General features: G+C 40.6%; 2 protein-coding genes across 3 annotated transcripts in view; both read right to left on the reverse strand.

Moving 5' to 3' along the window:
- Positions 1 to 6,996, reverse strand: part of LOC137259081 (inositol monophosphatase 1-like) — a 28,706-nt gene extending 21,710 nt beyond the window's left edge. The window contains exon 1 of the mRNA XM_067796796.1: positions 6,960 to 6,996. The gene's annotated coding sequence lies outside the window, so the exon portion shown is untranslated. The remainder of the gene's footprint in view (positions 1 to 6,959) is intronic.
- A 4,847-nt stretch (positions 6,997 to 11,843) lies between these two features.
- On the reverse strand, positions 11,844 to 23,731 carry LOC137258086 (inositol monophosphatase 2-like). 2 transcript variants are annotated; one of them, XM_067795640.1, is made up of 9 exons: positions 23,471 to 23,731; positions 22,602 to 22,696; positions 22,007 to 22,140; positions 20,291 to 20,395; positions 19,344 to 19,389; positions 18,447 to 18,555; positions 16,202 to 16,307; positions 13,915 to 14,066; positions 11,844 to 12,035 (listed from the first exon to the last, which is right to left on the reverse strand). In XM_067795640.1, exons 2-9 carry the CDS (start codon positions 22,677 to 22,679, stop codon positions 11,929 to 11,931), a joined length of 837 nt encoding a protein of 278 aa, XP_067651741.1. In that variant the 5' UTR covers positions 22,680 to 22,696; positions 23,471 to 23,731; the 3' UTR covers positions 11,844 to 11,928. The 2 variants fall into 2 exon arrangements, with proteins under 2 accessions (XP_067651741.1, XP_067651742.1); XM_067795641.1 differs by having other exon boundaries at positions 22,607 to 22,696; positions 23,471 to 23,674.
- Positions 23,732 to 24,887: the final 1,156 nt, after the last annotated feature.

Consider the following 24,887-nt stretch of genomic DNA (forward strand, 5'->3'; position numbering starts at 1 on the left):
GTTCAAAATTAAAATTCAGGTGTTCGGTAAGATAAATACACTGTTCACTACATCAACAAACCTTAAGGCCCCGTTGCAACCAGTGAACAACTTATAATGTCCCACTGCCAAGGTGGACAGTAGTACAGTCCTCATGTTTGTCATGGTCAAGGGAGCAGATGCTGACCAGCTTGCAGCTTGGTTTCGTAATCAGACTGCGTGAAACATTAACTCATTAAGCCTGACAGCCACTTCACTGCTCAACACCTGGAACCTTGTGCTGATTGCCTGGCTTGCTGTGGCGAGACTAATTACGGCTATTCACGCGTGATGTCCCTGGCAGGTTTCAGAGATTACAGGAAACTGTCTTGTCATACAAGCAAGTCCTGATTGTTTAATTGTATTGTAAAGATACATGCTGAAAGAAAGCCGGTGTAAATACATATCATATATGTATCGTTTTACGTAATTTTATTGCACTTTCTCTTGCAGACCTTTGGTGGCGTTTACATATATATTTTCTTAACATGTATATGTATTCGTTGTATGTAAGACATGAGACATACTTAAACAAATTGTCCCTCTCATATCATTGTGTGAGGTTAAATTGTGCAAAACATCAATGTCAATGGCAGTAAAGAAGAAATTACGTACATACTTAATAATCTTCTATGAAAGAAGCGTTTTCGCTGATACATTGCTAGTGTATACTGAATATTTTAAGGAAAGTACTAATACACTAGTGTGTGATTTACCCGGAGCAATTTTACAGTTTGTCTCTTTGTTTCAGCAGATTTAACGCAGAAAATATATGTTATCATACAAACATACATGTATACATATTGTCTAATACTATTCCTTGCACATATATAGGACAAAGGGTCATGGGATGGAGTGTCATCAGAGTTCCTGAATAGAACCTTTTGTACCTCAGCTGTTCATTATAGTGGCTGATTTTTTATCTCTGACCATGAGATACCTGTCACAGAGGAAAGGACAGGTGATGGGGCGTGGGCTAAATTTCTGGAGGAGCACATTTGGTCACTAGACAGCTTGGATACAGATTGATTATTCACTAGTTTGTTGACCATTCAATATGCTGGATTTCGGCTTTATCAACTCTAGCTATCATGAAAGAGTTTGCATATCATTAACATACATAAACATAAAGATGCATGAAATGTACACACAGGACTAACAAGCTAGGGGCTGTTATTTCGAGGTTGAAAGAGGTGTTCAAATATCTCATTACTGTTTTCTGATTGAATGATTATACGCATGTGTATCAGTTCTGTAATATATATATTATCCTGCTTTTATTGATGATGGATCAATAGAGACTTAGTTCATTGATATGTGTGATAATTACACTGGATCAGATAATTACAAAGATCAAATACACATGTTTCTTACACAATGCTTATGTAAATTGAATTGAAAAATCACATTTCAAATCAACATGAAACTTTCAACAGCTTGAACAAAATGCTTCAGTTACCTTTGTATGGTCTGTGTGCAATACATACATTATGAGTCAATGCAAGAGTTATCAGTTCATATTCGATTATGTAACATTATCAACTTTAGTATTATAAAAATCAATTGTCGCAATTGAGTTAGGTCTAAATTAGTAACTTGGTTTATTTCAAATCTATACAAACATGGGTGAAATACAGCATTGCTTTTTATGTCTACAATTCATTACATAAACTATTACAACGAATCAATCATTTAATATAGAAGAAGGTTTTGTAACCTTGTCACCATTAATTCAGTCAATGTGCTAATATAGTATTTTAGTATTCACTCCTGATGACGAGTAACAAACACCTCCTCTGACATCATTTCATAATCCCCTTTCTCGCAGACATGTGTTCATAAGCCTATGACACTGCTAGCAATTGTCACCAAAACACTTTAATACTTCTTCTCATTAACACAGAAGGTAACCTACCTTCTTTGACCGATACTGTTAATTTGACTGAAATAATAGGTACAGTACGAATTTAAAATGTAAACCACACATGTGAGTCTCTTGCTGAATGAGAGGTGCTTTCTGCTGACAAACGTGCTATTCTTGCTGAATAAGAGGGGCTTTTTATTACCGTCCATATGCTGCTCTCATTGTGAGAAGCTAATTCATTGGTCGCACAAATGCATCTCTCGGCCAGTTATTGAGACACTTTGTGGTGAATGACGATAATCAATTATCATCAAATTACATACATTTTTAATGCAATTACAAATTTTAAGGGTTTTTCCCCAGTTTCTTTTAATCAGTGTTTGTATAACTAAAACTGTCAATGTTTGTCATGCAATGAAATTCAATCAAACAATTGTAATTATACAATAAAAAATGGTTAAAATTTTACTATGCGCCAGATTTCACACTGTTGAGTGCATGTTTATGTGCCAATTTTAATGGTTAATTTACTTCATTCAAATGTGTTATGCTAAAACAAAAAAAAAGATTAATTGAAAATATGTTTCAACAATCAATAAATATTCACAATCCATCTTTCAATCGATATTTGATTATTTCGATCTTTAGAACACCACCACCTTTAAGTTTAACATAACAGAAAGTAGGAAATGAGCTGAATGCTACTTAGATATCAGGTTATAAAAATTTCCAATGACACCCACAATTGTGAATATTTTTCTATTTAGGCTAGCAAACCTTGCTTTCATTACTTGGTTAAAGAGATCACTACCAGTCATGAAAACAGACCACTTAATCATCACAATCATTACTGTCATGGTGGTAAAATAGGAGGTAGTAAATTAGGTCTACACTGTACCAAGATACATAATAAATAATTGTATTAAGCCAGGGCTTGCACATGTACAGATAAAAATTATGCACGATATGGTAGGAAAAAATATCAGAAAACGCAGCAGATACGCACCACAGAAATGGTGTACGGTCTTAGAATCATTTACGGACAGATTTATCTGGAAAAGTATTACCTTATTGTTAATTGACCTGTTTACACAAGAGTAGCAATGTTGTGGTGCATACATGAAATGAAACACGAGATTACTTACATACCATTAAATTCCATTCAGTACTCTAACTTTTCCCAGTACCCTTATATTGAAAAAATAAGGCATAGGTACTCCTTATGTTGAAAAAATTATCTTGATGCCTGCTAAACCACATGATAGTGAATACCAGTTTTAAAATGCCATGCACAAAAGTAAACTGATTCATAAATGAATTACATATATCTCTTAAACATTCAGGAGACTGATCAAGGTAGTGAAGAGTTTTTATGGCATGGGTTCATACATTGGATATATGGGACAACATGATGTGTGCATGGAGCTCAGGTCACAAATCAGTTGAAATTTAGCAACACCAGGGAGCCTATATAGAGAGGGGAGGGGAAACTCCTCGAAAAACCGCTGAACGTATGTCTCGCTTTGTCACGTGACCAGTGGAGACAATATGGCGGCAGCTTAGTATTAAAGATTGAGCTCGGTTCATTTTCAACAGCTGATTACATTCGCTGAGTGTTGTGACAACTCGGATCCTACACGTAGAACATAAGTCACCTGTTCTGTTACTTCAGTTCTAGTCACATATTTGTAATTAGTGTCAGTATAAGAAAATATGTTTGTAGTAAAGTTTCAAGTCGGCATCTTGTAACTCTCTGGCTTCAATTATCGGTACACAGCGAAGATAGACTGAGTTTCGTCAATAAAAGCTTCTTTCACATATTCCTTTATGTTTTAGCAGGAAATTATACCTTTAGTTGAAAGGTATCTGCAAGCAATAGTGATAGTTTTGTGACTTAAAAACATGTTGGGGTTTAATTGGGGTGTTTGAAAAATGTGGCAGATCACCGATCTGATCTGATGCGCCATTGAAATACTACACGCCGTTGTTTGAAGTGTGTCTAGATATTGCTCAACACCGTCTTTCACATACACCTTTAATTTTTATGAGGGGAATTTACCATCAGGCGAAAGGTGTTTGCTGGTAATAGTGATAGTTTCATAATCTAAAATAAATTGTTAGGACGTACTTGAGGTGTGTGAAATATGTGCCATCTCGCCGACCTGATCCGATCCGCCATTGAAATAGTGCACGGCGTTGTTTGAGTGCTTTTGTTTCAGCTTCAAAAACTTCATTCACATAGATCCTTTAATTTCCATTAGGGGAACATACGATCTAGTGAAAGGTGTTTGGAAGTAATAGTGCTAATTTTATAATTTAAAAAAAATCGGTAGGGTGTTTTTGAGGTGTTGAAAAATGTGCCATCACGCGGATCTGTTCTGATCCGCCATTGAAATAGTATAACTTTGAGTGTTTCTAGTTATTGCTCCAAAACCTCTTTCACATGCACCTTAAATATTTATGAGGGGAATATACTATGACCCGAAAGGTGTTTGCAGGTAATATTTATAATTTGATAATCTAAACATATTGTTAGGATTTATTTGAGGTGTGTGAAAAACGTGCCATCTCGCTGATCTGTTCTGATCCGCCATTGAAATACTACACAGCATTTTTTGAGTGTTTCTAGTTAGTGCTCAAAAAACTTCTTTCACACACACCTTTAATTTCTGTTAGGGAAAAAAGTTCCATCTGGTGAGAGGTGTTTGGAAGTAATAGTGATGATTTTATGAATTAAAAAAATAATTGGTAGGGTGTATACATTCACAAGTATTTCATGTGTGTGAAAAAAATGACATATCGTTGATCTGATCTGATCACTCATTACTACAAGCCAATGTTTGAATGTGTTTAGTCGTCCTAAAATTCATTTCTTTCAAATACACCTCTAAGTATTGAGGGGAATATTCTATCTGGTGAAAGTGTGAGGTATGACATATCTGATCTGTTCTAATCTGCCATGGATGCCTTTGATGCTTGAATGTTTTAGTTCTGAAGCTATTGTTGATATTTGACAAAACTGCAAAGGACTTTTTAACGCTTTGTGATGGTTTTAAACTTTCTGTTTTTTTAGGGGGGAGTGACTGTGTCAGCTGACATTCTGTTAGTATCCATGCAATTGCGCACATGCAGGAAGACATCTGGTCATCTTCATTAACTGCCCTCTTACAAAAAAAATATAATTTCGACTTTGCCACGACCGTCCATTTGTCCATTATAGACTGAGTGTCTGTAAGAATGAGAGTGACTGAATCTACAACTCATTAACATGTGCTTAACTTTCCAAACTGTATTCCTGAAGGAAAAAGAAATAAAAATGTGTTCCTCCCTCGTCACATTTTTTCTATCAAAAATTAAAAATCAAAGTCTTACTCATCACTTTTGAAAAGAATGTGCCTGAGAAACATATTTTTATGCAGCCTAAGCATTCCACACAAACAGAAAACCACTGAAACATAATGAGACATTTTAATTGTGTAACAGATCATTTCAAATACATATAATAACATAATAACCTTTAGTTTGCCATTTGGCCATCAGGGCTTGCTGCCACTTGCAGTTTTTAAAGTCTGCATACCCATTTTGTTGAAATCAAACCAATAAAAACAAAATAGTCTTCATTGTAGAGAGTTTCACAGTCCCTACAAAATCCATTAGTGAAGTGTATGGAGCACAGAGAAGTTTACATTAGTTATAGACTGCTGACATTCCTAAGCGGCACTGAATATATAATACTATGAAGTGAAACTGGAAGTTATCCTAACATGAGGGATCAAGGATAATTCCTGAACATTAATACAAATTATGGGCAAGATGCTAGTTAAAAAGAAATGAGATCTAATTGACAGAAGACCACAAGGGCCTGCAGATAACTGAAACTGTTGGCCTGATACATTAACAACCGACGCTGGGCCTCTTGGGCTGGCGATCGTTTCGAACGCTGTATCAAAATTGTCACATAAACAGAGAGTCTTTGAACAAGGCAATGTGTAAACACATTCTCAAGTCCTCTCATTTATCCACACATGCATCATTCGGCGACAGGAAGTGTAACCAGCTTCTTGTGACAGCATTCAGGGGAGCCTACTCCAATTTACCGAGAATTACTCCGGGAGATGCCGATAGTTTCCGACAGTAAACTGGTTGAAATACTGTTAAGCGCAGCCGATTTGCGCTGAGAACAAACAAAGTCGACGTGTGCAGTGGAGCAAGACGAGGCACACGTTAATTAGTACAAATGGTAAGGAAAGCAAGCGAGTGACCAATCCCTGTTATAGAGTATCCCTGGCAACACTGAGCTTGGAAAGTCATTGGATGGGTGACCAGGTTTGGCATCTTGACTCCTGAGTGTTTCTAGGACTTCAGTCCTGTCCCACAACAAAGCACTACATGTGGCCTCACCTTAGGCAAGTCAGTTTGTTCAAAATTGCCTCTGTTCACCAATCAGAAAATGGGTACCCGGTGGGATAAGTCATGTGACTATAACCCTCTCATGCCTAACAGAAAGCTTGGGTTATCCCGGGTAATAATTTGCCTGCTTTGATTGTGGGCGCTATGAGCATTCACCTCGTGATTGGCGTTTGATGAAATGTTCATATTATGAATAGTATTAACATGAAGGACACCCCCATGACCAGACCCTGAGGTAGCTAAAATCTCATATCAGATGTTTACAAATGTAAGCTAATGAAACATGTACTGGGTCCATTCTCGTATCTCGATCCATCTTTGAATCTTTGAAAACAAAACGACGCGATTGGTGTCAAACCAAACTGATTTTCAAAACAACGACCTTAATAAAATGACACTGGTCATATTGACAGACTGGTGTTATCACATGGGTGTTTCAAAATTCATTGCTGTCTTATGAGCACGTGTGTCACATATGAGCGGATGCTAATTATGTCGGAATCAGTGAATGAGGACTCCTGATCAGGAATCTATTTCTCCAACACAGTCTCGGAATCTTTTACTATAGGAAACACACAAAACCAAACAGACACACCAACTTCATTTCGATGACCATTTTGGGTACTTTAATAGAATTATTCACACACATACCTTGGAAACTACTCACCGTCCACAACTGTGACAGTCAACCTCGGCCAGTTCTTGCAGAAAACAATTTAGAGTGAGCTCCCTTTATAAGGTTATACTCCGTGTCAGTGCATGCGCTGTAAGGAGGCGATCGCTTTAAGGGGAAGGAAAATTACTCCAAAGATTGGTTCGGACAGCACTCGATTTTGTGGCAAGTCATTTTATTCACATTTAATTCGAAATTACACGAATCGTAAATTGTTTAAAGATACCGATAACGTTTGGGTTTTTTGTTCAGATACCAATAAATAAATGAAGTTTCAACACACACACTCATACACACACACACACACACACACACACACACACACACACACACACACTGATGATTAATAAAACATACTACATCATACAATGCATTAATTTAAATATCTTAAATTCAGTAAAATAAAAAGTATATTGACACAATTTAAATATGTAAATGTCATCATTTCCCTTACACTGGTGCTCAAGTAAAATTCAAGACATTGCCATTTCCGATCAGCATATGGCTCACTTGGTCACTGGGTATGCTGCGCAATGGAAGAAATGATTAATTTCGCAAATAATCGTGAAAACGGCTTGCCATATATTCACCTGTCTCAGTTCCTGTACCATATTACCCCTATCCGTGATACCAAAGTTCTAAATAATGCATGTAGATTTTCCTGTTTTCTAAATGGGATGACCTGGAATTCTCTTCATTTTAAGAAGAATTATTTGTTTCTGTCACAATAATGTAGATGTGGAAAAGTAAGCGGTAGTCTACAAACTTAGCGCTTTGGGTTTACTACTTTGTACAACCAATTAAGTGTGAAGGCGGACACATTTACCCTTGTCCCAATTGAGTATATCGATGTTCATGCTGTTGATCACTGGATTGTCTGGTTTGTACACACGTGACAGGGCGTGTGTTTGTGGCGTGTCATGAACAGTCTTTTCAAAAGAATGGTGGATTATGTAGTTTACGTTTAAGAAATTGCCGAAACATAATTAATCAAATGGTGGTTACAGGTTCTACCAGGGTATAATAAGTATGTTGTAGTTCAACACCGCACTCACGGCGGTGAGGCAGTCTAGTGATACAAGCGTTCGCTTGTCACGCTGGGGGCCCTGGTTCGATTCCTCACATGGGCACATCATGTGAAGCCAATTTTCTGGTGTCCCCCGCGTAGATATTGCTGGAATATTGCTATGTGCGGCGTAAAACTAAACTCACTCGTCGCAGCACTCGAAGTTATGCCATCTTACACTGACGGCGTACTGTAAATAACCGAGCCTGGTCAGGACTATCCAGTGATTGATATCATGAGCACCGATCTAGCGGAGATATGATGACATGCATCAAGAGAGTAGGGGCCCTGACCTTCCGATCCCGTTAGTCGCTTCTCAGGGGGCACTTATCCTTCGTTCGGGTACAAGGGCCCGGGTTATCGGTAGCATTGGAGCCTTTTGGGGTGACAACAAAGACACACATCCTTTAGCGACCGACTGATAAACAATGTGTGACGTCATTCGTATCTATGCATATTTTAACTACTTCATATCATGTTATAATGTGATCTGAATGGCGATAGGTTTGTTATTCCGAACTGCACAGTTACTCTATCTTGACAGAATTACATAGTATATTTCGTCAAAGGTACCAATGATAACGGCGTTCATGTTTGACACTCCTTGGATCGGAAAGGATTGTTTGCCTCTTTAAGAATGCGGTCGCGTCCTGAGTGTCGGAAAGGCTCTCTAGACCTACGGATATATTAGATGGCCAGGTGGTCAGCTTGTATGTCGCCGTCAATACACGTGGTACGTGAGATGAGTGGGTAGCCGTAAATGAAGACACAAATGTACCTGGCTTAACTGGATCTGGCAGTTCTCTACCTGACCAGGGGCACGTTTCACAACACTCTCGTAAGCCTAAGATCTCGTAAGTTTACTCGTAGCCATTGTACTTCATATATAAACCTAACATGTGCTTTTCACTATATATATTGTGAACTCTTGTTTTCCCAGAACCGCCTTTGAGGTTGTTTTGGAGGGACAGGTTTTACTTTTCGCAAGAAAGACCTCTTCCCAGGTTTTTCTTTTCATAAGTTTATATGAACATCAACATGATACATGATACGTGATACATGAGTGTTCGAAATCAACTTAACAATATCGGGGGGGTAGAACTGCAAATCTCAGATTCGTAGGCAAACGCTCTATCGCACGGCCACCGAGCCGACGAAGGTAGTGGAGTTACCTACTTATAGTTACGGTCATTAAATTGATTTTACGCACGCTTCAGTTATTGTTATGTGGCTTCATTAAATGATCATCTACATTGCAATTACCCGTCATTCTCGGTTTTGGAAGACAATGTAAAACCATCGGGGTTGCGAAATTTCCCTCCCCTCCGGTTCTGCATTGTCTGCCAAGACCTCGGAGGCGTGTTTTCTCCTGTATATACTGTAACACAGGAGCTACGGATCCTTCCAGAAAAATGAAGAGATCTTAGGCTTACGAAAGACTTGTGAAACAGGATTCAGCACAGTAACAGATACTGTCCAGTTTGACCTTTGGCAGGTATAAGATAATGATGAAGTCGATTATCTGTCATATCAACTATTTCCAGGTTCATATCTGGTGATATGTGTAAATCCCAGTCCATTATCTCTCTAAGTAACTACTAGCCACGCGTTCATCAACACTAGTTTCGGCTGCTTCAAAGCGACCTACATTCTCAATAGTGATGGCGAAGTCGGAACGTTACAACAGCCAAGACCTCTCATTCGTCAGGATGTTAAAATAGCTGTCTCAGGAGAGATGCCTGTTGCATTGGGAAAGGGACATGTGGTGTGCCGTCGATCACCCTTAAGCATATGATGATCAGTATCCTCCTTACCCTCAGTTCAGGTGTTCATGATTTTGATCACCTTCTCTTCTTTGACTCCCCCACCCATGCATCTGAATAGTCCCTTAAACCAGACACCATAGATGGCTGTCGTCATACTTGGGAGACTTGGAGAGACATGATGACAGTTTTAGCCATTCGTGTCCATTTTCATCAACAGATCAACAGAAATATACGTGTATTTGGTTCCAATGCACAATCGTTATTATTGATTGTTGTCGGTGTTTTACGCCGCAATCAGCAATATCCAAGCTATTTTTTGTGGATGATCAGCTTCTTAATATTCACAAAAGGAACGTTTCGGTATGGCTTCTTATGCCGTTTTCAAAGCACATGCTCGAAAACGGTTTAAGATGCTATACCGAATCGCCAATATTTTGAATGTAAGTAAGTTCATCATCCATAAAGTCTTTACATCTCTATACCACCAAACTCTATGGCGGTCTGTAAATAACCGGGTCTAGACCAGAGAACCAACTGATCAACAGCATAAGCATCGATCTACGCAACTGACTTATAGGAAATCCAAGTTTTATGGATAGTCAACTTTTTTTGTTCTTCTGAAATGCCTCTCAAACAAGTTACTTGACAGGTGTCAACAAAGTCAACAAATCTGACCACCCAGTACCGTAAGTCGCCTCTTACGACAAGCATGGGTAGCTGAAGATCAATTTTTACCTGGATCTCCACGGGTCCCACTTCTTCACGGGCACTTTGAAAGCACGGAGAAGCGTTGTGTTTAAAACATGCCAACAGTAAACAGACTTTCGGGGAGTCTTTCCTTACAGGCCCCTGAGAAATACCGTTATATAGTACCAGAGGGTAAATGAGGGTGTAGGGTGTAAAAGGAGAGTATCACACATTAAATACACCTCTCTCTCTCTTCAATACAAGCATTGTTCCGATGCTACACCGTTAGATGGATTTAGCAAGATAAAAAAATCCAGTATTATTGTAAACATATTATATAGTTAAGAAATACAGTTCACTCTACCTCCATGTATAGTGTAATAAAGCACACTTTCGCCCTGAACTATTATAGTTTAAGCACGAGGACATCCATCGTGACGTCGGTTACATTGTGACGTAATGCAAAAAAGGTTCGATTACGAGGGGACAGACTGGAATGGCGCACTGACGTCAACACATTGTGACGTAATGCAAAAAAGGTTCGATTACGAGGGGACAGACTGGAATGGCGCAATGACGTCAACACATTGTGACGTAATGCAAAAAGTGCACATTATCCTTTGATAAAGTATGCATCCTAGAATATATAGTTAACATCATAGCTTAATGCGGTGAAATACAGTTGCCGTGAAATATAACAGTTTCGGCTCGGCTCAGCAGCTGAGTGAATGAGTTTAGGTTTATTCAGCTTAGAGCAATGTTCCAGTAACATCAACGGACACCAGAAATGGGCTTCACACATTGCGCCATGCAGGGAATCGAACGCGGGTCTTCGGCATGATGAGCGAACGCTTTAACCAGTTGCAGGATACCCTTCCAACCCAATGTTGCGGTGCAAACATACCGGCAGTAAAGGGACTATAGTGCACGGTGTCTCTTTCCTTATGTCAGTGACAAGCGGACGCTTTGATCATCAGGCTACCCAACATACCCAGGACACTAACTAACTGATGCGAGTCCAGGTATTGCAACTTAACAGTGACAAAAATACTGAGGTACCGAATGGGAGGCCGAAAATATAATATTTGTTTGTTGTTTAATGCTGCACATATTTCAGCTATGTGACGACGGTCTGTAAGTAATAGAACACTAGTCACGCCGATGGTTGACAGAATGAGCATCGATCTATGTAACTGGGATACAATGACATTCACTATCCTGGCGCGTAGCAAACCAATTTTGTTCGTGTAAACCCGATAGGTCCCAAAGCTATTTAGATAGTGTTAGGGACTTGCCGAACCACTGTAGCAACACTCGACCCCGTCAGTCGTCACGGACAGCAAAAATAATGCGACAACAGAATCGAAAATAGTTTCATTCTGTGAGCAACCAATATATTTTAAAAGACGGAACATTATGAGGTACATGAAGATTGGACGGTATATCAGTCCCGTCCATTGGATATATGAGACAACATGGCGGAAATTTCCCTGGCCAGAGACTCTGAGGTAGCTACCAGCACACGTCTGCTCATCAGGTCCAGCTCGGAACCTGTAGAAAGAGAACGTTGCATATTAACACCGTAACAGATGTCTGTGGTATGTTCAGATGAAGCATGTCATGGAAAACATTCTTACGAAAGTCTGTACATACACACCGGAAGTTGATCTTTTCCCGAAAGCCTTGGCTGCTGTCGCACAAAGCAGCCGTAGCGTTACGCCTGTCGTAAGTCTGTAGTTACGATCACCTTACCGTAATTTGTCAAAGTATGGCAGTTACGATGGCTGAAGAATGGCACCCTGGGGCACTATATCACACTTCACTCTCAAAATAATTAATGCATTTTTCTCAATAATTCTATAGCTATCAACTCTCAGGGAAGCTACCATATTATGTATTACAACTAAATACACTTTTAGATTACAGTATCAAATTATAAAGTTCGAATGAATTAGCACAACGTTGCATTAATTCGACTCGTCCTCGACCGGCCGAACATTATTTCAAGCGAACCCCACAGAGTTATGTCCCTTGTAGCGCACTTTTTTAATACCCAATCCACAATTTGAGATTGGAACCGTTTCGGCAGACTGCGTCAACACCGCATGCGACAATTTTCGATGTACGGAGCAATTGTTTACAATCCATATATGGCAAGTGTTATCTGTTATGAAGCTGTTCGAATCGAAGTTTCAATTATCGAATTCAGTAGACGTGGGGAATAACATGTCTGTTATTACATCAATGGGAAGCTTAAGTCAGTTCATATACCCCGATATATACATGTATAATATAAGCCAAAATATTGTCGTGTCAAAATAATGTGGTATTGTGCCTTTAATTTCACCACGGTGTGACAGCCTAATGTGGGCGAAAAGCCTGGACCTTTGTACACACTGTCATGCAAAAGGTATTCGGACAAGTGATGCCATTTCCATAGACTTACATGTTATTTCAACGTATCATAACTTTTCATGACGTGAGTTCAGGTTTGATTTTTGTCAAATTTGACAGGCAACTTTGAAATCATCTCTGCTCTGCGCACATAATTTCAGTTCAAGTCTCCGACCACTATTTAACTAACGGCATCACATTTATCAACTTGATGAAGTATGATTATTCAATGCACAATCCAACGCATTCATCAATGCACAATAACAGGCCGCTACGAGGGCGGTGCGATAGCCGCCCGTCACGCCGAAGGCCCGGGTTCGATTCTCCACATGGGTACAATGTGTGAAGCCCATTTCTGGTGTCCCTGCTGTGATATTGCTGGAATATTGCTAAAGACGGCGTAAACTCACTCACTCACAAGGCCACTGTGTTAAAGCAGTTCAGGACACTGTACCAGATACATTGATTAAACTGTTGCCACTCGATAAATTAAAAACGGAAAATTGTAGATTGTAGGTGAGATGATTTCTCACAAACGCGCAAAATGTGACTTGATCTGACGAAAATTTAATTGAAGAAATCTATTTATGCTACACTAAAATGACATAAAAGTCTGTAGAAATTACGTCAAGTGTTCCAATACTTTTTGTACGACTCTGGAGGTCTAAACGTTTGTTGCATCACGCACCTGGGTGTGGTTCTTGATTCAAAGTAAACTGGTGTTCTGACAAACCTAAACCTTGATTCAGAATAAACTGGAGTTCGAACCTAAGAGTACCCGACGACACCGCGCCACGAAGGACCAGGCCACCTATTCCCAGTAAAGCGGCACCATTAACTATTAAAATTCCAGCATATACCAAAACATGCCTGAATATCAGTATTACCTCGCTTCGCAAAGAGCCTCGTAAAGAGCCCGTGGACCCGTTTTGCCGAAACCGGTTGGAAAACATACTATGAAGATTGTGTGGACATCCTACCCCTATGTCTATAACAGTGTTAACTCACTGCTGCAGGAGGCCCATGAACAACCTACCCGTGGGATCCATGACAGTGGCCCCTGCCTCCCGAACTAGCACCACACCTGCCGCCATATCCCAGCAGTGTAAATCATACTGGACATACACTTCACCTTGACCACAGGCTATTTTACACAAATCAATTGCCGTCGACCCGTACGCACGTAATCTGAAAAACACACTCCCAATGATCAATGAATGGCACAAGTTTACATAACATATAAATGTACCTGCGTTAAATGCCATGATAGATAATGACGATGGTAGTATAAAATAAAATAATATGTTACGAGAGTGTTATACGAGACTGTAATTTGTATTATCATTGATTAAGTGATAGTTATCATTGGGTCACAATCTTTAGAGTTTTGAGTGTAGATTGTGGGTAACTTTTGTTATCATATATAGTGAATGGCAATAGTATTTTTAGCGGCAGAACTTTTGATAGCGCTCCAGTTAGGTACTCCTACCCAGAGTTCCATAGGTCGAGTCAGCACGGTACCTCTGCCACAGGCCAGAAAGATGTGACGATTCCTCACATCTTACCCAGTTCATTAAATATAATGTACGCATTTCATGACTGTTTAAGTTTTGAGGAGTCAAAACATTTAATTAAACATCGTTGTTAAAATGGTTCAGTTTCACTGAGAAATAATGTTATGCTAAGTCATCGCTGCGTCGGAGTGTGCTGTTTACCTCCTGTTCGAGAAAGATTTAAGTGAATGGCAATACCAGTCAAAGTAAACTTAGTCTCAGTGTATTTCGTTACCTGACGCGACCAATGACCGTCCAATCAAACGCGAGACGGTTAAATAGATTTAACCAATCAGACAACGGCTACTATTTAGGGATCGGAGGGACTTTTAAAATATTCAGATCACTGACACAGATCTCTCCACAAACAAAAATCCGCATATAACACAGTTATTTGACCTGCAGTATATACGCTTTGGGGTTTCTGTTGACATGGTTACCATTAGCTAATATTTCCGCAAGAAAACATCCCTGAATATTGCCAAAAACACTATTTTCAGCGACTGTTTACTCACCGTTGTCATGGTTGTACGTACACCGTGTGCATCATCCGGAAGCGAGCGTACGCTAAATAGCATTCGGAATCGTTCGGGTACGAACCTTATCATGACAAAAAGTTCAAAAGGTGTGTGCGAATGTGCACTTTCGCGATTTGGTAAGCTGTGTTCTGATTGGTCAGTCTCAAAGGCTACCTGACGCTACCTCCCATAAGGTTTTGTTAGACTCAGCAGTGGTGTGTAACGAAAAGTACTGAGGATAAGTTTACTTAGACTGATGGCAATACAGTCTCGCTGTGCGCGAATGTTCCCGACACTGACAGTATATGAAGTCTGGTCTTTGTGTTGACGGACACACGCTCGTAATTAATGTAGATGTGTGCATCTGCCTACTAACGTATGTCTGTCTACAACATCATCTACATTCAAGATTCAAGACTGACACTCTGGGCCGGACTACTCTCTCACTGGAAACAAACTCCATTTAGTATATCAGGTCTCACTGTAATACCAAGACTCTGGTGAGTTAAATATATTTATATTTGTGACCCATTATCTTAGACTTCTGACTCAGTTGCACTGTACTAGAAATCTGCATTGTGAGTCAGTGTAACTTGCTCATTGTTTGCTCAATATAATATTGAACATTTCAGACGTGTCTGTGTTATATTTTGCTGGTTCAAATAGGATTCTTTCACCTTTCGTAACGGCAATTAATGCACCATAATAACTGATAACTCAGTCAGTTCCCAAAGAACTGTTCTGGCATCACATATTCCATAAATAACAAATTTGAAAGGTATAACGCATCTCTCAATACAGGAATAGTTTATTTATGAACTGAACAAAAATAGGTTAGGGATATATATATATATATATATAGAGAGAGAGAGAGAGTAAGAGAGAGAGAGAGAGTAAGAGAGAGAGAGAGAGATGCAAATTTTGAAATTTTGAATACTGATCTATTTATTCATTGATACACTGATAAAATATCAATCATAAAATACTAATCTCCCTAACTTATTTTGTCCAATACATATACCAAACACTTATTAAAGAAATAGGCATGGTAAGGTAGCCTAGTGGTTAAAGCGTTCGCTCGACACACCGAACACCTGGGGTTCGTTTCCCCACAGTCATGGCACAATGTGCCAAGCTCATTTATGATGTTCCGCCCTGTAATTGCTGGAATATTGCCAAAGGCGGCCTAAAACTAAATTCTCTCACTTACTGTTAAATTAATGCTTCTGATGTGACTAGGGGATTGTCTTACCCTCTACTGTGGGTGAGTATTTCGTGCAGGTTGCTGGAGTGGGTTCGCATGACGGCCTCGTCTCGCCCGTTACCCCCCTCTGACATCACCAGCGCCTGGCTCACCTCTGCAACATCAACACCATCATCACGTACTCTAGACGCTTACATCTTCTCTTTACAAAACACGTGACATGTATGAAGAGAATATTAAATGTTAGCACAATAATGTGACTTGTCTGAAGATCGAATAATAAATGGATAAAGAAATTGTTATAAATAACGTTTGTCTATTTTAACCACTTCACATTTGAATATATCGATGCTTTTCAGGCATAGTCATTAAACTGCGACTAAAATAACACAATTGAAAAAAGTAGTTGGACATAAAATCTTTCCGATCACAGCATCAAAATTGTTATTTCATTAAAAAGTTATTTTAGTAGGTGTGTTTTAACCAATTCATCGGGGCACTTGGAGAACACGGATGCAAAGCTGATATCTGTTTCCGGCTTAGTTTACGAGGAAATAAACAAAGTAATATTAATCTGTGCATATAAGACAGCGCCCAGAAGATCAGATGATATAAATGGTATATCGTTATATTTAGTAATCAGTCTAAGTAAACCTAGTCCACCACTGAGTCTAACAAAACCTAGCAGAAGGTCGCGTCAGGTAACCTTTGAGCGACCAATGACCGTCCAATCAAACGCGAGACGGTTAAATAGATTTAACCAAAGTCAGACAACGGCTTTAGGGATCGGAGGGACTTTTAAAATATTCAGGTCACTGACACAGATCTCTCCACAAACAAAAATGTGTATACAACACATGGTTACCATTAGATAATATTTCCGCAAGATAACATCCTTGAATATTGCCAAAAACACTACTTTCAGCGACTGTTTACTCACCGTTGTCAAGTTTGTACATACGCCGTGTGCATCACCCGGAAGCGAGCGTACGCTATATAGCATTCGGAATCGTTCGGGTACGAACTTTTTCGAGATAAAACGTTCAAAAGGTATGTCCACTTTCGCGATTTGGTAAGCTGTGTTCTGATTGGTCAATCTCAAAGGTTACCTGACGCGACCTCCCATAATGTTTTGTTAGACTCAGTGGTGGAGTGTAACGAAAAGTACTGAGGATAAGTTTACTTAGAGTGAGTTAGTTATCTTTATTCACGTTTAATCTGGACAACACCATCATGGGGATATCAATGCAAATGCGATTTATGCTTAGTCAGGGCCCCGGGCCCCGTCCCTCAAGGCAATCGCAGCACTACGATTGTCGTAAGTCAATGCTAAAATATCGGAGTTACGCCTGTCGCAGCACTACGATAGTCGTAAGTCAATGCTAAAATATGGGAGTTACGCCTATCGCAGCACTACGATAGTCGTAAGTCAATGCTAAAATATGGGAGTTACGCCTGTCGTAGCGCTAAGATCGCCTTGAGGAATGGGGCCCAGTGCCCAATTGCACAAAAACGATCGTCGCTACTATCAATTGTAGGTATTTGTAACGGAAAATACAACCGCGATCGTTTGTTGCACAAGTGTAACTCATCTCATTTTACAATTGCGAGATACAATCGTTTAGACTAAGTGGCTCCAGGACCCCGTTCCTCAATGTGATCGTGGCGATGAAGGGATCGTAACTCTTATACTTTAACACTGACTTACGACAGTCGTAGCGCCACATAGGACTCAGTTGCACAAAGCTATCTACACAGGCTAACGATAGTCGAAGCGCTAAGATCGCACTGTGCAAATGGGCTCAGGTGTTGAATTATACTGCGCCATGTGTGTTTCCAGGCGCATATGGTTCGAGTATAAACCAGTCTCAATTTTACCCCGAGCCATATGCCAAATACTTGCCGAGTATATCATGCCTCGTTTCCATTTTTATATGTTCTTCACAACTTAACACAACTTTTGCAAATTTGTACCGTACTCTTTGTGTTGTAGAATTGGGATTCGGAAACGTATCCATCAGTCACCTTTCAGCTTTCAATATGAGTGAATTGAGACATGACTAGCGTCCCCTAGCGTCTGTTACAATAAATATGGCAGCCTTCTCCGTAGACCTCCCCGGAGTGTTTTATGGGTGTTTGATAGTGAGTGATGTCCTTCTCCAATATTGTTGCTCTTTAACACCACACTCAGAAATATTCCACCTGTCTGGCTTTCGTGGAAATAGCCGTCCTTGCACCAGAAATGACGAAGGGCGGGTGTTTAGATAAGAATTTGAGATTCCTGTGGTCTTACCATGTATGACATTTGCTGTTATTTTCTTCCCATTGCAGTATGCTCCCTTTCCCGTTATTGCTGTGTACATCATGTCCGGTATGGGAAGGTAGATAACTCCTACTACTGGCTGAAACAGAGGTAGTCTCCCTTTAAACTGTATGTTTAAAGCGTTTGATTCTCTTTCTACTCGACCCGGAAGTGGATCAGATTGGGTTTCTGTGGACAGAATGAGCTTTCTTGTAGTCTACGGTAACGTGCAAAACGTCTCATATGTAACAATTCGGCTTTATTCGCAGATAATGTTCACTGCGAGAGGCGAGCCTTCTTACAAGTGACCGAAAAGGACAAGTGGGTTTTTGTCACCTGTCAGAAGCATTCATAATCATTCGCCTCTTCCCAAGACCTACACGAAGACTCGTACCTTGGAAATGGTACATAGCTATATTCATCTCCGTGTCCGTTTGCGCTTAGACAAGAGTCAATGGTGAACATGGCAACGAGATGGGTAGGTCGTCATCACGCTTGAGTAATTACGAATGTTGTCAAAATATCCCATTCGGCTACATGCCGGAATGACACGGGCGGTTACGTATACTACCGACAACACATAAAACACTATCTACATCACATCTACACTGAAGCATCTTCTGACATGCCAGTGCACATTGAGCTGCAAGTCGAAATACAATCGTAGCCTCATATACTACACTTCGAAAGTTGGAATCACGGTCAAACACTACTGTGTCGAAGCTGAAGGGACCTAGGATAATACTCCGAGTCATCCGAAATTCGCAACAACCATAAATGGTGATTGATAAGGAATATGCTTTGATTTCGAGACAGCCGCAAGTTCGACCAATCAATCGAATAAGTAGCCATTCATGGCTTCAAAACTGACCTGTGTTATCAACCTACCTCCTTGTTAACTGTCAGACCTAATGAGAAGGCAAAATCTGGAATGCTGCAATGTACAAGAGACTGTAATAGAGACATGTAACGGTACTTGTTTGCCAGCGTTTAAATGTATCAGTATGTGTAGCCGCGGTCTAAATCAATCTCTGTTACCTCATGGTCATATAGAAGACATGACCTCAACCATCTAAAATTCTGAAAGAGGAGACTTGGTGGATTGGTGGGTACATTGGGGATAGAGACTTCATCTATACCATGACTGGTGTTAGGGTACTTGATAGCTAGCTTCTAAACGTATGTAACCATTCTTAACACATTGGCTACGATGAAAGTTAAGAATTCTTAGGGCTCTGAACCTTTCGAGATTAAGAGTTCTGGTTACGACGGCCTTGTTTCCTTGGTATGTTGCGCTGGCGCTTTACTGAAGCTCTAACAGAGGGGCGCATGCGCAGTATACACAGGGAACAGGTTGACGTTTTGCCATGTTTATGAAGCAAAACCTCCGTTAACTCAACGTCGTTAGGATCACTTGCTGAAATATCGGCTCAAGTTCGGAATGATACCCCTGTGGTTTATATCATACTGTCACTGTAGTGTCCTATGTCGTTTTCTTAAACGACATGACATTAGGTAGTTCAAAATAACAACGTTTGGCTATGCACTCGTTGGATAAGTGGATCACGACACTGAAGATCATCCGGATGTATTCAGGAGGGAAGATGGGAAAATGTACACTAGCAGAAGCGGTTCACATTTAATTCATTAATTTCAAGACTTACAGAATCTAGAGATTACTACACGACTACCATTTACCTTACAACCAGTGGTTCAAGAACGCATCTCACAAGCAGAGGCCACATGGTAGACAATCACAGAATTCCATATTACACATGTGTTTTGATTCCAGGTCTGAAACGGGTATTCATATCTGTATAACCACGAATACTCACCCGTGTATGAAGTTAGTTGTCCCATCTATTGGGTCGAGAATCCACGTTGGGTCGTCGGTGAAGTTGCACGGTTTGCCGTCAACAGCTGTCTCCTCGCCTATAAACCTTAAAACAGGGTAGAGGTCCCGGGTTAGAATAGGCCTTCAGCAACCCATGCTTGCCTCAAAAGGCGCCTATGCTTGTCGTAAGAGGCGACTAACGGTATCGTGTGGTCAGGCTCACTGACGTGGTTGACACATGTCATCGGTTCCCAATTGCGCAGATCGATGTTCATGTTGTTGGTCACTGGATTGTCTGGTCAAGACGCAATTATCTACAGACCGCCGCCATATAGCTGGACTATTGCTGAGTGCGGCGTAACACTAAATTCACTCACTCACTAAAACAGGGTAGTGACAGAACAGTATACGTCATATTGTGCGTGAGTGTTTTACGCCGATATTTAGCAAAACTGCATTCATATCTTGCGGGGACACCACAAATGGACTTATACATATTATCCCCAGAATCGTACAAAGGTCAACATCCAACTAAACATTCCTTACCTGCTTGGACTTGTACAAATCGATCTCAACCCAGACTGACAACAGTCGTAAGGTTAAGACTGCCTTGTACAGCTGTACCCTGGACGCCGTCAGAAAGCGATATTAACGCTACGAGTACCGTAAGTAAGTTACGTATAGCCGTTACGATCGAACGAGTGAGTATGGTTTTACGCCGCTTTTGGAAATAATCCAGCACTGTCAGGGTTGGGGACACCAGAAATGGGCTTCATACATTGTGCTCACGTGGGGAACAAGCTTGGCGAACGCTTTCACCACTAGGCTACCCCACCGCCCTTAGTTAAGATCGCATTAGGGCTACAATCGCTGGTAAAAATGGTCCCGAGGTTTAAGAAAATGCCTCATTGGACCTGCAAAGGGTAAGGCTGGACATGAACTCTTACACTGAATGTTCTGTTTCCACTGAGTCAACTGCAACTGTTATCTTACACTATCCGTGTTTCGTACCTATTCCACGTTGTTTCAGTATGAGTTCGAATCCCTCATGGATTATCCATGGTTCATTCAGTGCCATATCAGCCATATAAGTGGTACATGCCTAAGTGATACATGCCTCCCCCAACTTCAGTGTATTTGTTCAGTTGGTTGTTTAACGCCACACACAGCAATATTCCAACTATATGGCGGCGGTCCGTAAAATTACGGAATCTCGACCAGACAATCCAGTTATCAACAGCAAAAACATCGATCCATGCAACTGGGATACAATGACGTGTCAACCAACCGAGCCTGACCACCCGATCCTATTAGTCGGCTATTTGGACAAGCATAGGTTGCTGAAGTCCTATTCTAATCCGGATCTTCAAGGATAAGTTGCCTCTTTGGACAAGCCTGGGTCACTGAAGATCAATTCTAATCCGGATTTTCACGAGTCCCACCATTTCAGGTTGAGATCAGGTGAAGAAGGGTTTCACATTACGTTCATGATTACTGAAATCTTTAATGACTTAAGTTCTTACTAAACTGTTTGACTGATCCAGGCATGGTAACATCAAGTAGCGTCTTTTGAATTGTGTCGGGGATAAATCCAACCTCTACCCTACACCAACTAATCAATTCCTTATTCTTCATTAGCCTTACGTTTTACCTTCAGTAAAATCAGCAGTAACCTTCACTCACTCACTCACTCACTCACTCCTCCAGTGAGTAATACCTGTGATCTGGGTATTCTTCCTTCAGGGCCGCTATGACACTCCTCTCTATAGCGCCGTCCGTCTCCGTGACCAGGTCAGCGTGGTTTGTCTTTCTGTCCACTTTCTTATCCTTGTAGAATGCTTCTCTCATCAGCTGTTAAAACAGCAGCATCACAGGTTCATTAGCTCACCTTTAGACAAATGATATTCATGTGTTCATCCGGAGAAGAGTGCTTGCGGAGGCACTTGCAGCTCTTTTCACTTGGAACTATGTTTTAGTTATATCACAACATGTCAGTTCGAAGTGATGCAATTCCATCTTGGTAAACAATCGGTGTTCAGTAACCCATGCTTGGCGTATGAGGTGACTAACGGGATCCGGTGACTAACGGGATCGGATAGATTGATGCTCACGCTCTTGATCCCTGGAGTATTTACAGACCGCTGCCATGTAGCTGGAATATTGCTTAGTGAAACAGGCAAACAAAACAACAAACCAAACAAAACCATCTTATCCACCTTAGATAAACACCCACAACGATCATCAACAAACCAACCCAGAAACATTATCAGGGCGAAGCTTAGAGTGATGCATACATACAACGTCATTCTCACCTTACCCGACGCCCTGGCAAGATCTTTCGCCTTCTCCAGAAAGCCTTGGAGATCTTCCTCCGAAACCTTGACCGACATCCCTGCGTCAAGTAATCCTGAAAGACCATGGTTTCTATTAGTCATTTTGCCACAAGCAATGCTACTTTATCTGATCCCAATATATCCTGTATTTGCAAGTTCAGACGAAAATGAAACATCTGTGTTGTCTATTCACAGTAAAACGTCTTCGTGTATTTCACAGACCTACGACATTCGTAAGCCTGTGACAAAACATAAATTTATGACAGTTCGTATCGTTACGAACACTTTGCGGATCGCGACCCTGGTACAATGACCTTGACCCTAACATCGGAGGATTCGCTGGGCCAGTAACGAGTAAGTTCTACCAGAGACCATATAATAGATATTATATGGTCTCTGGTTCTACGAAAACTTTTGAAAATTATCTCTACAACACGTTTACTTAAACTACAGTACGTTTTGCTAAATGTTTCCGTAAGATGGGACTAACGGTTCATTCCTTGGCAGACGTCACTGCATTCTGCCTGTCAAGTTACGTAAGGTTTGTAAACTCCTGTTACATGCTGTTTCATTTTACGTGCGAAGGCAAAAACACAGATAAATAGAAATATATAGCATCAGCATCCCTTGAATATTCTATGTCGCGGTGTGTACGCGTGGAGAGATATCGTCATATCATGGTCTGAGCACGTGAAGTTTTGGTCGACCTTCCAGAAGAAAACATGACACGTTGTTTTGATGACCTCCTTGGGTTGGTCTACAATTGTCTGCTGTATTAGAAACAACATAAGCCCAGGTGTTATGAAAAGATGAATTGATTAAAATCACAGACTAATTCAGGTACTCACTCGGTAAGTAGTTCAGACTGATCTGTTGTTTTCGAAACGTAGCCCTCTGCCCAGTGAAGTGTGTTTAAACGACAAGTGTACGGCACCCCTACCGACGTGGCCTGGTGGGGCCAAGTAAAAGAGTAGCGTTAGTCCCAGTAAGTGCGAAACTTGAAGAGGGAAAGGTGACAGATTGGCGCTACTCTGACCTCATAGCCCCAATATCGACTGGCTACAGCCAAAACATGAGTTGTGTGTAACTGGGTCACCATGACCATGTACGAGGCTCTACAGGGGTGGGTTCAACTACAGGACGCTTCGAACGAACGAGTGCATGAATGAACAATTGTAGTGTTTGTGCTACATTTTTTAGTCTTATTTGTACATTGTGGTTGCATTTCCTGGTCAATACATTTTTTATTGCACACGACCAGTTCTGTTTCCACATGTGGGGTTTGAATTTTTTTAGGCGTTTTGAAACAATTTGTTCTGTTTCCGTGAACAGTGTTTCAGGTCACTCCATAACTCTTTTGAGGTTCCCTGATTGGCAGATAGTGACGGGATTTGGTTCATATGTATATCCATAAATATAATCAGGTGATTTCTGCATGATAGTGTGTGAGCAATAAATATATGAAAGATGAGCCCAGGTATTGCTTAGTCTTCTAAGTCTGATGTTACGTTAAATGGCTCTTAAGGTATACGTGTACAATGAAAACTAAGTAATCATAGGCGACGCGCAACGGTAGTATCAATGTCATCACGAGTATGGCGTTAGTGACGGCAGATGTAAAACGTAGTCATGGATGACAGTAAGTTGCGTTTGTTACGTCATCGTGTTTTAACGTCATGGTTAGTAACACTAGTGGTAGACGTAAGCTGGTTTACGAACCATTTTGCGATATGTGGAAGACAGGGCCCAGCTTAGTGGCATACGTAAATGCACCATGTTTTTAGTCCATAAGATTCTTCGCTAAAAGATCAAGGGTACGCCATTCCCTGTCCCACGTAACACTGGTAACTGACGTCACGATGCATGTCAGTTGTCATGGCCTCACACAGTCTCCTACGGAAAACTACTCTGTAGCACTCCTCTCTCGGCAGATGCGAGTCACTTGGCTAGCATCGCTGGTGGACGCGTTGGGTTTATGTTTTTCGACGGACAAAATGCCTTAGTTTGACTCACAATTAAACAACGACATGGCAAGTTTCGCAATGCTTACATTCGCACAATGCATCCGAGGAATGTTGCGTGACTAGTCAGCTTCATGCGAATGTACTGATCTAAACTTACGTTGGTAGTAGAAACCCGACGTTTACATTGCCCCATTTGGTTTACGTTAGAAATCCGACGTTCACATTGCCCCATTTGGTTTACGTTAATCACAGACGTAACTAAAATAATATAGAGAAGAGTTTTAATCCGAACGTAAACCGT

Source organism: Haliotis asinina, chromosome 12 (genome assembly GCF_037392515.1).
Source record: "Haliotis asinina isolate JCU_RB_2024 chromosome 12, JCU_Hal_asi_v2, whole genome shotgun sequence".
In the NCBI taxonomy this organism is placed as follows: domain Eukaryota; kingdom Metazoa; phylum Mollusca; class Gastropoda; order Lepetellida; family Haliotidae; genus Haliotis; species Haliotis asinina.